This window comes from Papaver somniferum, unplaced genomic scaffold (assembly GCF_003573695.1).
Source record: "Papaver somniferum cultivar HN1 unplaced genomic scaffold, ASM357369v1 unplaced-scaffold_133, whole genome shotgun sequence".
In the NCBI taxonomy this organism is placed as follows: Eukaryota; Viridiplantae; Streptophyta; class Magnoliopsida; order Ranunculales; family Papaveraceae; genus Papaver; species Papaver somniferum.
In genome coordinates this window covers 3430187-3440615 of record NW_020622492.1, presented here as the reverse complement: position 1 = coordinate 3440615, position 10429 = coordinate 3430187, and the positions used below count along the sequence as shown (strand labels likewise).

General features: G+C 36.7%; 3 protein-coding genes across 3 annotated transcripts; 2 read left to right on the top strand and 1 right to left on the bottom strand.

Moving 5' to 3' along the window:
* Window positions 1–451: 451 nt before the first annotated feature.
* On the bottom strand, window positions 452–1275 carry LOC113333467 (50S ribosomal protein L31, chloroplastic-like). The gene is made up of 2 exons (XM_026579935.1): window positions 1151–1275; window positions 452–1070 (listed from the first exon to the last, which is right to left on the bottom strand). The coding sequence occupies exons 1-2, from the start codon at window positions 1217–1219 to the stop codon at window positions 714–716; spliced, it is 426 nt and encodes a 141-aa protein (XP_026435720.1). The 5' UTR covers window positions 1220–1275; the 3' UTR covers window positions 452–713.
* Window positions 1276–1399: 124 nt separating this feature from the next.
* Window positions 1400–3219, top strand: LOC113333495 (40S ribosomal protein S25-2-like). Its single transcript, XM_026579948.1, has 4 exons — window positions 1400–1529; window positions 1625–1699; window positions 1781–1915; window positions 2930–3219. Exons 1-4 carry the CDS (start codon window positions 1527–1529, stop codon window positions 3041–3043), a joined length of 327 nt encoding a protein of 108 aa, XP_026435733.1. The 5' UTR covers window positions 1400–1526; the 3' UTR covers window positions 3044–3219.
* Window positions 3220–6876: 3657 nt separating this feature from the next.
* LOC113333812 (bromodomain and WD repeat-containing protein 3-like) lies at window positions 6877–7678 on the top strand. Its single transcript, XM_026580214.1, has 3 exons — window positions 6877–7074; window positions 7165–7230; window positions 7355–7678. The coding sequence occupies exons 1-3, from the start codon at window positions 6877–6879 to the stop codon at window positions 7676–7678; spliced, it is 588 nt and encodes a 195-aa protein (XP_026435999.1).
* Window positions 7679–10429: the final 2751 nt, after the last annotated feature.

Sequence of the window (10429 nt, the reverse complement as noted above, 5' to 3'; positions counted from 1 at the left end):
ATATGATGGAAACTACTGCTGAAGAGAAACAAGCTTAACCTTGCTAACTGGTCCAATTTACAAAGATACAAGACACATTCAAGGAATGAAGTTCTAGCTACATTCTAGGTATACCAGGCTAGTTAACCAACACTCAACAATAACATTATGGACTTTCTGGGTCTCCCTTGAATTGTATCAAAATTATGGACTTTCTGGGTCTCCCTTGAATTGTACCAAACTAACATGCCTGGTATTCATGTTGTGAACAAGTGAAGAAAACAAACGGCAGAAGAAAATGAAGGAAACTAAAAACACCTACCTAAAATTTACACATCAATTGCTGTTTATGTCCCATACAACAGTTTTATAGACAAATATTGACATGCAATTCTATTTGCATTCGACATGAAATCAGCCTTATTAATTTGTTCAAAGTTCTAACTTTTTTTTATCACTAAAGAAACTGCAATTCAGAAATGCAAGAAATCATTTAAACAAGAATTAATAAAACCAAACATCGCTCTGGTAGCACAGAAACATTGTTGGCTGTTGATACCAACGACATGCTCAACTGATTCATCAAAAAGAGAACATTTGAACTAATACTTGTGAGCATATCAACAGTTCAACATATCAAATTAACATGAATTCAGGTTTAATCATCCAAGAAAACAACAACAACAAATACTCATAAAAACAGAACCCTAATTTGTACCAGTCCCCACATTGTCCTATTTCTTCTTGCCTTTACCAGGTGCTTTCTTCTTAGTAGGAAGAATGATCTCACCTTTAAGATTAGGAATTTCCATTAACTTACTATCAAGTCCACCAAGACCACCATATTTCTTTCTGAATTTCTCAACTTGATCAGCATCATTAAGTACACCAGATCTATTACCTAAATAAAATGGATGATTACCTGACCATACATCAACCACATACTCTTTTTGTGTTCCTCCTGTAGTTAATACCAATTCATTGTTACAATAAATTTTAGCATCTTCATGAAACTCTGGATGTATTTCTTTCTTTCTACAACTCCATTGGGGTGCTCGTGCATTCCCCACTTTCACTCTTCCCACTCTCACCTGGGAAATTCACATCTAGTTTCAGTTAAAACATAACATCAAATTCATCACTTACAAATTGAAATCATGTGTTCTATTACCTTGGATGGGAGAGTGGTGGAAGGAGAGATTCTAGCCTGCAAGAAGGTGTTCGTTAGGGTTAGCGCCATTTTTTTCTCTGGTCTCGCGAACTCTAATTTCTTATCCCTTTTTTCTACTCGGCCTCTATCATATGCAGCAAGATAATCGGTGAGATGATGATTACATTTACAAATATACCCTTGGGTTTAAGTGAGATGACCAAAGCCCAATCCGTTTCTTGTTTTATCGCCACGAGTTATTCCAACGGTGGAAACCATAATATACCTCTCCCTTATATTATAACGAAAGAAAATCTCATTCTAGGGTTTTTATTTCTCTCCTCTACTGCTGATTTCTTCCTTAGGGTTTGGTTCTCAGAGTACAGCATCACTGAAAATGGTTGGTATCGTGAATCTGTTCATCTTTTCAGTTTGTTCGTCTTCTTGGTTTTATGTTACTGACTCGTATGATTTTTTATTTTATTTTTATTTTAGGCACCAAAGAAGGAGAAAGCTCCCCCACCATCTTCAAAGCCAGCTAAATCTGGTGGTGGTAAACAAAAGAAGAAGGTCAATTTCATGATCCACAAAACTTAAATATGGTTTCGAAAATGGGTGTTTTGCTAATGAGTTGTTTTGTGATTTATACAGAAGTGGAGCAAAGGAAAGCAAAAGGAGAAGGTTAACAACATGGTGTTGTTTGATCAAGCTAGTTATGACAAGCTTATCTCTGAAGCACCAAAATACAAACTCATCACTCCCTCTGTTATTTCTGACAGATTGAGAGTAAGTTTTTTTTTTTTTTTTCTCTTTAGTTTCTTAAGATTTGTATTTCAAGTATGACAATGTAATAATAATATGCTTAAAAGAAAATGACAATATAATATTACTGTTTGTTCTATGATTCTAGCTTTCAGGACCTTTAACATGTCTATTCCTAATCATCTGCAATGGTATGTTTGAACTATTATTATTCAAAAAGATAGAAAGATAGAATTGTGAAACCAGAATTTAGAATTGTTCTGCTTGTTGCCGGTATTTTGAACATTGTTTTGTAACCTAACTATTTTTTTTTGTGAATTGGTTCATTAGTATCCCTCTCCCTTTTTAACTAGGGACACTGCTACTAATATAGTGTGATATAAGTTTTGTTCTTTAGTATGGTTGTATAAAAACCAACTAAAGCAGCTTCTACCACCTCTTATGTGCATTTCATAACTAGATTTGGAGCAATTTTGGTAGGCCAGTACATGCTTTTATTGTTTCTTAAAGTTTACTTGAAAGCTCCTCATCTAAGATATTGTGATTAAGACAATCATACCTTTTGGAAATAACTGAGGCAGTACTAGTCAACATGTCAATATTGTTATAGAAAATGAGTAGAGTGACCTTGAGCATAATAAGTTTGATCAGTATGATATAAGTTGTAGCACCTCTTATGATCTTTGAAATGATACACTGTATTAAAGCGGTTTCCTGATATTTGCAATGTATTTGTAAATGCCATTAGTGATTGTGTTAGAAAATTATGGTGTTTTGTTTGCAAACCATGGCACATTTTTCCACAAATTATTAAGGGGTTTTCAAAGTACAGTTATGGAATAGTTTGAAAGTTGAAACACTTTTAAGCATACTAATAACCTTCGAAGAAACAGTTGTCAATTAGACAGCAGGAATGTGTGTGCTCACTTGAATTAGATAAAGCACTATTTTGTTTTACACTTTTGTCTGTTAATCATCTGTTTTGGTTCCCGTATTTCTGCCCAGCTAATATCTTCATTTTTTCCTCTTATTATGTAGATCAATGGGTCGCTTGCAAGGAGAGCTATCAGGGATTTGGTGGCCAAAGGTTTGGTCAGACTTGTATCTGCCCATTCCAGCCAACGGATTTACACAAGGGCAACCAATACCTAATTCTTTGTTATCTATGTTGTTCCTTTAGGAATGCATTCTTATGACAAATTTTGGATCAGTGCAGTTTTGTAATAGGCAGAATTCTAGCTACTGCTGCTTTTGTTATTAAGACTATTTTCTGACTAGGTAATATGTTTTCTGGGATTATTTTATTTTAAATGTTCCTTGTTCAAACATCTCTAACTTCTGCTCCTATGTTGCTGAAGCTTGGTTAAGTTCCGGTTTCATGGCTTCTATCAAATCCCCTAGTCTTTGACATTGGTCACTACACATGTGAATATGCGTAAGAACTATGTCTTGAACATAGAGCGCTATCCCACGCAGCTGCGCTAGAAAGCAGCATAAGCAGGCAGTATGGGATAGCTGAGCTAGAAAGCAGTGTAAGCAGGCAGTTAATAGGCCGTTTGATCGTATGATGCGAGGTTGGACTGAATTGGTGTCATTTTCTTTAATAAGCAACAGCTGGCAAAATTAACCTATTAGACCCAAGTCCTTTTAAGTTTATTTTCTATTAATTAATGTTATGTCCTTCCATTTTTTATGTTTATGTCATGTTGAACTGTTTGTACTTGCATACCCCTTCAAGTCTTCTGAGATTTTAAATTCTATACACCACCGAGCATGCATTCTTTGGGCTTTGGGTTCGCTCAAAAAAATTGGAACTCTATTATTGGGGCAGTAGGGGTGGGACGGGTGGCACTTTGGGGGCTTAAATGACTAAGTGGAGACCAAAAGGAACAGGGGGAGATCATGTTATTTTAAAAGTTCAAAAATACCCTCAATCATTTTTATTTATTACCTTTCCACCCTCCTATTAACTACCTAATCTAGTTAGGAAAAAACAAAAAACGGAAAATTTATAAAAAGAAAAAAACCCTTCGCCCCCCACCCCTATTCGTTCCCATTCTTCTTCTTCTTTTTCTAGTTTTTCTTCTTCTTTTCTTTTTCCAGTTCTCTTCGTTTATCAACGATTAATCGTCGATTCAAAAAAAATTCGTGGTCGATTAAACCCATTCTATAAAACCATGAAAGCAAAGAAAAATCTAGGTCATTCTTCGTCGAATCAACCCCCTCCTGAAGCAGAGAAACCAACTTCATCAAATGAGGTAGAAAGTGAAGATCAAGAAGAAGTGAATGAAGGAGATGCACCGGCCGCCGAGAGTCCTGATATGACAACAATAAGGTATGAATTTCAAAACCCACTCTTTATTTAAGCGTTTTGTTGATTATTCTGTTGGTTTCGAAAATTTTAGGTATGAAAAAACAGTTTCTGAAAATGCTTACGGGTGGGAGTTCTTGTGTTCCCAGCCGTAAATAAGTGTCACGGTTGTTTTCCCAGCCGTTTATATGTTACACGGTTGGGATATCTAAGAACTCCCAGCCGTTTTTAAGTTTTACGGATGGGATATCTAAGAACTCCCAACCGTAATATAGTCGATGCGTACGAGATGGAGAAATCCTATCCGCAACAAGTTGTATACGACTAGGTTATTCCAAGCCGTATATTCTCCTGTGTTCGATTTTTTTTCAGCGGTAGTTTAGTTTACGTCTCGGTCTTTCTATCCGTAACATTGTTTCCTGACTGCTATATTTAGTTTCCTAGTCGTTTATAGATTACGGCTTGGAATTTCCTAGCAGTATGTGGTACCGTGCTGAATATTAAACCAGCTTTATTTCCATGTATAGGTTTTCCTATCCGTTATTTGGTGTTCGTCTAGGTCAATACTAAATTTCCCATCCGTAATTATTGTTGCGTCTTGGACTATCCAATTTTCCTAGCCGTTTTGACTGTCATGGTTCAGTTTTGTCAAAATTTCCCAGTCGTTTTTGCTTATCTACTTTTGGTTTTTGGACTTGTTTGTCTTTGAACGGAAGAAAATAAAAGAACAAGAAAAGATCACAAGAAGTAACACCTCGTAGTGACCCGACTCCTCAACCTCGTCACGCAAAACCATTGGGTGCAAACACAAGGAATGCAAGTGAAGTTTGTGACTGCTGGAGAAAATGAAGGTGGAGGTGTTGTTACTGGAGGAACTGAAGTTGGAGTTGGTGGAGGAAGTGAGATTGGAGTTGCTGTTAGTGGAGGAACTGAAGTTGGAGTTGGTGGAGGAAGTGAAATTGGAGTTGTTATTACTATAGGAAATGAAGTTGGAGTTGCTGGAAGAAATGAAGGTGTACTTGTTTTTACTGGAGGAACTGAAGTTGGCACTTCTAGTGGTGTCGCTATTGATAAAGGTAAATCCGTAGTTGAGGAAGACAAGAAGGAGGGAAAGAAGAAGTATCCACTAAAAGAAACGGCAAGACAAGTAATTGATGTTATGGTGCCTTTACCTCCCAAGAGGAATGAGAGACCTTGGGGTACGCCAAAAGATCGTTCCGTCTTGATTGGTTAGCCGTCTTCATGGGCTGCTAGGCTTTGTGGCACAAAGGTAATAAATCAAATTACATATATGTTATTTTCATTTTATTATAGATTATTAATTATAACAACCAATTTTTTTGTTTTTGTAGTTCCCGAATAAAGCGGTCCCTAAACTAAAGCACCAACAAGGAAAGTTTTGGCCATTGGACAATGAGCATCCAGATGTGGTAGATTTGGTAAAAGCTTCGGGGTTATGGTATGGAATCGATGCTTTGTAGAAGACATATGATGTTGTGACAGTTTGTGGTTTTCGAGAAAGATTCTGGACTGAAACCATGACTTTTTTACTCCCATTCGGCGAGATGACTATGACTCCGGAAGATGCAAAGGAAATCACCGGTCTTGCTTTGGAAGGAAAGGCTGTGTTTGAGGGTTTCAACAATTCTCTTCCTTTTGATGAGCTTTATGTCTTGGATGGGGCAAAGATGAAGCGGAAGAAGAGTTTGAGATAGGGTATGGAGCCGTGCCTAGAGCTAAAAGGGCATTTAGTCAACCGGTGAACTTAGTGAAACAATTAATATGTCAAGGAAGATTAATTTGGTTCGTCTGAGGGAGAAGTTTGAGGAATCTGCTCGCAAGACCGATAGTGAAGAGATCGTGATGGACGCAGAAAGAGCTAGACATACGGCTATAGCTTATTTGTTGCACACTCTTGGGACCGTATTCTTTCCCGATTTCTCATGAAATAAGGTAAATGCTTGTTATTTTCAGTGGTTGAAGACTCTCAGTCTCGATCCGTAACAAACGAGGTACCCAAGTACTCGTGGGCCACCGCCTTACTTGCCAGTGTGATCAAAGTCTTTCCAAAGCTACTAGGTGGAACGAAACACAAATTGCAGGATGTGTTTCTCTTATCCAGGTATCGTTTTGTGTTAATATAACAAATGTTTATTTATTTTGCTTTTATATATTGGTTTGTGTGTAATATCTTATTTATAATCGATATTTTTTTCCGTAGTCATGAGTTTACGACCATTTTAAATCCTTGAGGCCTACTCGGGATACAAAATGACCTCTAGGGAAACCTACAGGAGGAAAATACCCCTTTGAAGGGACCCAACACAAGGCTAAAGAGACGGAAATGGTCGAAATGAGGAAAAAGTTGGATGCTTTGACAATTGATGATGTGGTGTTTGATCCATATTTGAAGCTTGATGAGGATGGAAATGAGGAAGTTGGTGATAGATAATTTTCTAATGTGGCGACCTATGTGGGACCTTTGTTTCATTCAACTGGGTTCGTCATTTTGGATCCTCATAGAACGCTCGGACAAATTGGTATTGTCCAGAAAATTGTACTTGAAGACTCTCGTTTTACACTGACACTGTTTAAGGACAAAGATGTCAAATTGAAGTATGAACCAACATCGTTGATTGATTAGTGGAATGCTCGTTCCGAAAGAGAAAACCAAATGAGTAGAAGATTGCTTGAAGCTTCTCATGGGACATCCGAAGCGGATGCGAATTACATGGACTGGTATCAAGAGTGGGCTCATCCTTATGTGGAAAATTTGGATCCGGAGGCGCAGAGATATTTGAAGAAGGCAGAGAAAGAGAGTTTAAAATCAAAGGAATCAATGAATGAAGAAGATGATTGGGAGAAGATGGTGGTACGTATACTACTAATTATGTTTGTATATGTTGTTTTTGTTAATTATCTATGAATAATTACAGTATGTGTATTTGATATGAAAAAATAGGTTGAACGAGTTAATTGGGTGGTCAAGGACATGAGCCGTATGATTGATTTGGGTGAGAAGTTGACGGTCCTTGAAAAAAATTACTCCGGAATCGAGTTAAAGGCATAATAATTCCTGAGAAAGCAGGTTTATATGTTTATGAAGAGGTCCGATTAAGGAGAGATAAGAGGGTTAGGTCTAATTCTTCTAGCGACGACTCAGATACTCCCTCGGTGAGCAAGCTCAATCAAAGCAAGGAAAAGGCGGTCGAGGCAGTCGAGGCTGTCGAGGTGGAGGTGAAAAAGGTGGTCGTGATCGAGGTGAAAAAAGAGGCCGAGTTGGAACATGTGCTCGAGGTGGAACAAGTGCTCGAGGTGGATGTGGTGGAGGTAAAAATACTTCAACTCAAGTTGGCAGGGGAAAAAGAGGTAAAAAGGCTAGAGTGGTAGAACAAGTTGTTGAACAGGAGAAAGAGGACGACGATTTGGATACTTTTTTGCGCACGTCTTCGGATGAGGAGGAATCAAGTGAATGAATGACTATTTACTCGCTTTTTAGGATTTTACTTCATGGATTTTTTATTATCTAAGACTTTGGCTATTTACTGTTTTCGTTGTTTGGTTATGGATTTGGAGGTTTGCATGTATGAATGAATGTTAGTATTTCCATTTGTCTAATATAAGAAAAATGAGGAAAAAATCAACATTGTTAAGTTTTTTGTGCACTTTTGGCTAGGTCGATGCTTCACAGAACCTAGACGAAAATGCATATAATTAAACAATAAAATGGTTAGAAATTCCCGGCTGTAAATCAGGAAACGGCTGGGAAAAGCAGCCGTGATTGCTTTACGGTTGGGAAAAACCTAGCCGTTTTAAGCTCTGGTTACTCAAAATAAAATGAGTCCTATTTACGGCTATATTTTCTGGCCGTCTTTTCTTCAACGGTTTGGAAAACCGTCCATAACCAATTTGCGGTTGGGAATGTCCTAGTTGTATATTATTCTATAACCCAAAAAAAAGGGCTCCTGGTTATGACTACATATCTAGGATGTAATCTTTTTTTACGGTTTGGAGTCCCAGTCGTGATTCTGACAGAAAGTAATGAATCTAGTTTACGGCCAGGAATCCCAACCATAAATCTGACAGACCACAAACTCTGCAGGTTATACAGAATTATGGCTTGGTCGACTTAGCCGTAACTACCTATAATTTCCTTTTGTACCACATTAAATCGGCTAGTTTTTTGAATTTTGAAAAATAGATCCGTTTGAAGACTGATCTATAGAAGGTTCTAGTTGTTCAACCACTTATTTAAAATTGAAATAACTCCATCTCCATATAACCACCCATTCCAAATCAAAATCACATTTTCTACCTCAATAATCTCCATCAAAACCCCTACAAACTCAATGCAATTTACTCAAAAGATAAACCCAGCTTTACTTTGGAAGAAGACATATCTCTTTGCAAAATTTTTGTATTATGCTATACAAAGAAGGGAGAAGAATGAAGGAAAGGTGGTTTACCCAGCCAATCGCATTGGAGTAAGATTTTTGACGATTTTTATAGTGAAACAGGTAACACTAACAACCGCGATGAGGTTGAGTTGTATCTCCGATTTGCAGACGTACGCAAAAAAGTGGAAGAATATATGGCTTTACTTCGTATGTGCAAGCAACTTCGACTTAGAGGTGAGACTGATGAAGAAGTCGTAGCTCAAGCTAACAAGGAATGGAGAAAATGGAAAGGTTATAATTTCAACTTCGAAGCTCAAATGACCATCATCAAAGATTTCTTGATACATCGAAAGGGATGTTATTAAAATCAACTTTATAATAGGGATATATTAAACATGTAATGAGTTTTATTGTGGTCTAGTTAATGAAAGTATTAGTAATTTTAAATCGTATTAAGAATTCATGTTGAAACAAAAAATTTCTTAATTTTCAAATTTAATTACGGATGGGAATATTACGCAAACCCAGCCGTAATACAGACTCAGGTTATTCTGGGAAGCATAACGGCCTAAGTTCTTAACCTCCCATCCGTTATATATGTTCACGGGCTGGGAGTTCCTAATATCCTAACCGCGTAGTCGTATTTACGGCTGAGTCGACACATTTACCCATCATTTTTCTTCAAATTTTTTCAAAAAAATTTCACCAAAATCACCATTTTTCCTTCTTCAAAACTCAAAAAAATCAAGTTTTGATTTGTAAAAGATTAATGATTTAATTAGTCAAATCGATTCACTGAGACTGATTAATTAGATTAATCAATTTAATTAGCACTAATCAAATTAAGGGTAGATTAGAAATTACAAAAAAGGATAGATAAAGGGTTCTATGGGTTGTTATTTCATGACCCCATTAAGCCCCAAAAAACCTACCCTTTTTAAGCCCCAATAATAGAGTTAAGAAATTGTTGTGTTCATTTCATTATCAAAATAAAAGGATTAAGATAGAGTTTTTAGGATAGATGGGTTCGCAAGGATGGGTAGCTAGGTATGCAAGTAAAAGATTGATAATCTGATAATGGGTGTGATGAGAATTCTTTCGATCTCTTATGTTATTTAATGGTGAAAATCAATGCGTGGGTTCATTCAGAATTAGTTGATTTTCAATGGGGTTTTGGATTTGCGGTTGCAGATATTTGGTTCCTCCCATGGTTTTTTTTTGAAGAACTCAAAACCTTGATTCAGGATGTGAATCATTATTATTTTAAGAACTTTGATAAAGGAGATTGATTAACAAATGGAGTTATCGGAGTTTTAAAGATGGAGACTGATTTTATGTGGTGGTGAATTAATGATGCAAGCTTAAAAATGGTAACACCACAAATTTCTAGGACTAGAACATGGATTGAGCAGATCCATTCATTTATTTCTCTAGTTGCAGTAGCAGAATATGGAGTTCTTGAAACTTCAGATAATAGTGAAACACTCTATCATCTTCTTCCTCTTCCTAAGATTTATTTATTCATAAATGATGTTGGCGATGAAATAAAAAGACACAAAATGAATTGAAAATAAATTAGAAGGATTTTTTTTTAATACATTAAATTTGCCATCTGTAGCTTTTTGAGAAAGATCACATAAATTTAATCTAACAGTACATGATTTGATCCGACAGTCTATAAACTGTTTGCTTATACTGCTTTCCCACGCAGCTGCGTGGGATAACACTGCTCTAAAATATCTCTGAGCCTGTTTAACCTCAACAACATTAATTGTTTCTCGTTTCTAGATAAGTGGGCAGCTGAATTTGATTATCTCATGGGGCTAAATT

Coding starts and splice junctions, on each gene's coding strand:
- LOC113333467 (XM_026579935.1), bottom strand. CDS start 1,219: ATGGCGCTAACCCTAACGAACACCTTCTTGCAGGCTAGAATCTCTCCT. Junction 1,071..1,150: donor CCACCACTCTCCCATCCAAG/GTAATAGAACAC, acceptor TGAATTTCCCAG/GTGAGAGTGGGAAGAGTGAA.
- LOC113333495 (XM_026579948.1), top strand. Junction 1,700..1,780: donor GTGGTAAACAAAAGAAGAAG/GTCAATTTCATG, acceptor TGATTTATACAG/AAGTGGAGCAAAGGAAAGCA. Junction 1,916..2,929: donor TTATTTCTGACAGATTGAGA/GTAAGTTTTTTT, acceptor CTTATTATGTAG/ATCAATGGGTCGCTTGCAAG.
- LOC113333812 (XM_026580214.1), top strand. CDS start 6,877: ATGAGTAGAAGATTGCTTGAAGCTTCTCATGGGACATCCGAAGCGGAT. Junction 7,075..7,164: donor ATGATTGGGAGAAGATGGTG/GTACGTATACTA, acceptor ATGAAAAAATAG/GTTGAACGAGTTAATTGGGT. Junction 7,231..7,354: donor ATTTGGGTGAGAAGTTGACG/GTCCTTGAAAAA, acceptor TAATTCTTCTAG/CGACGACTCAGATACTCCCT.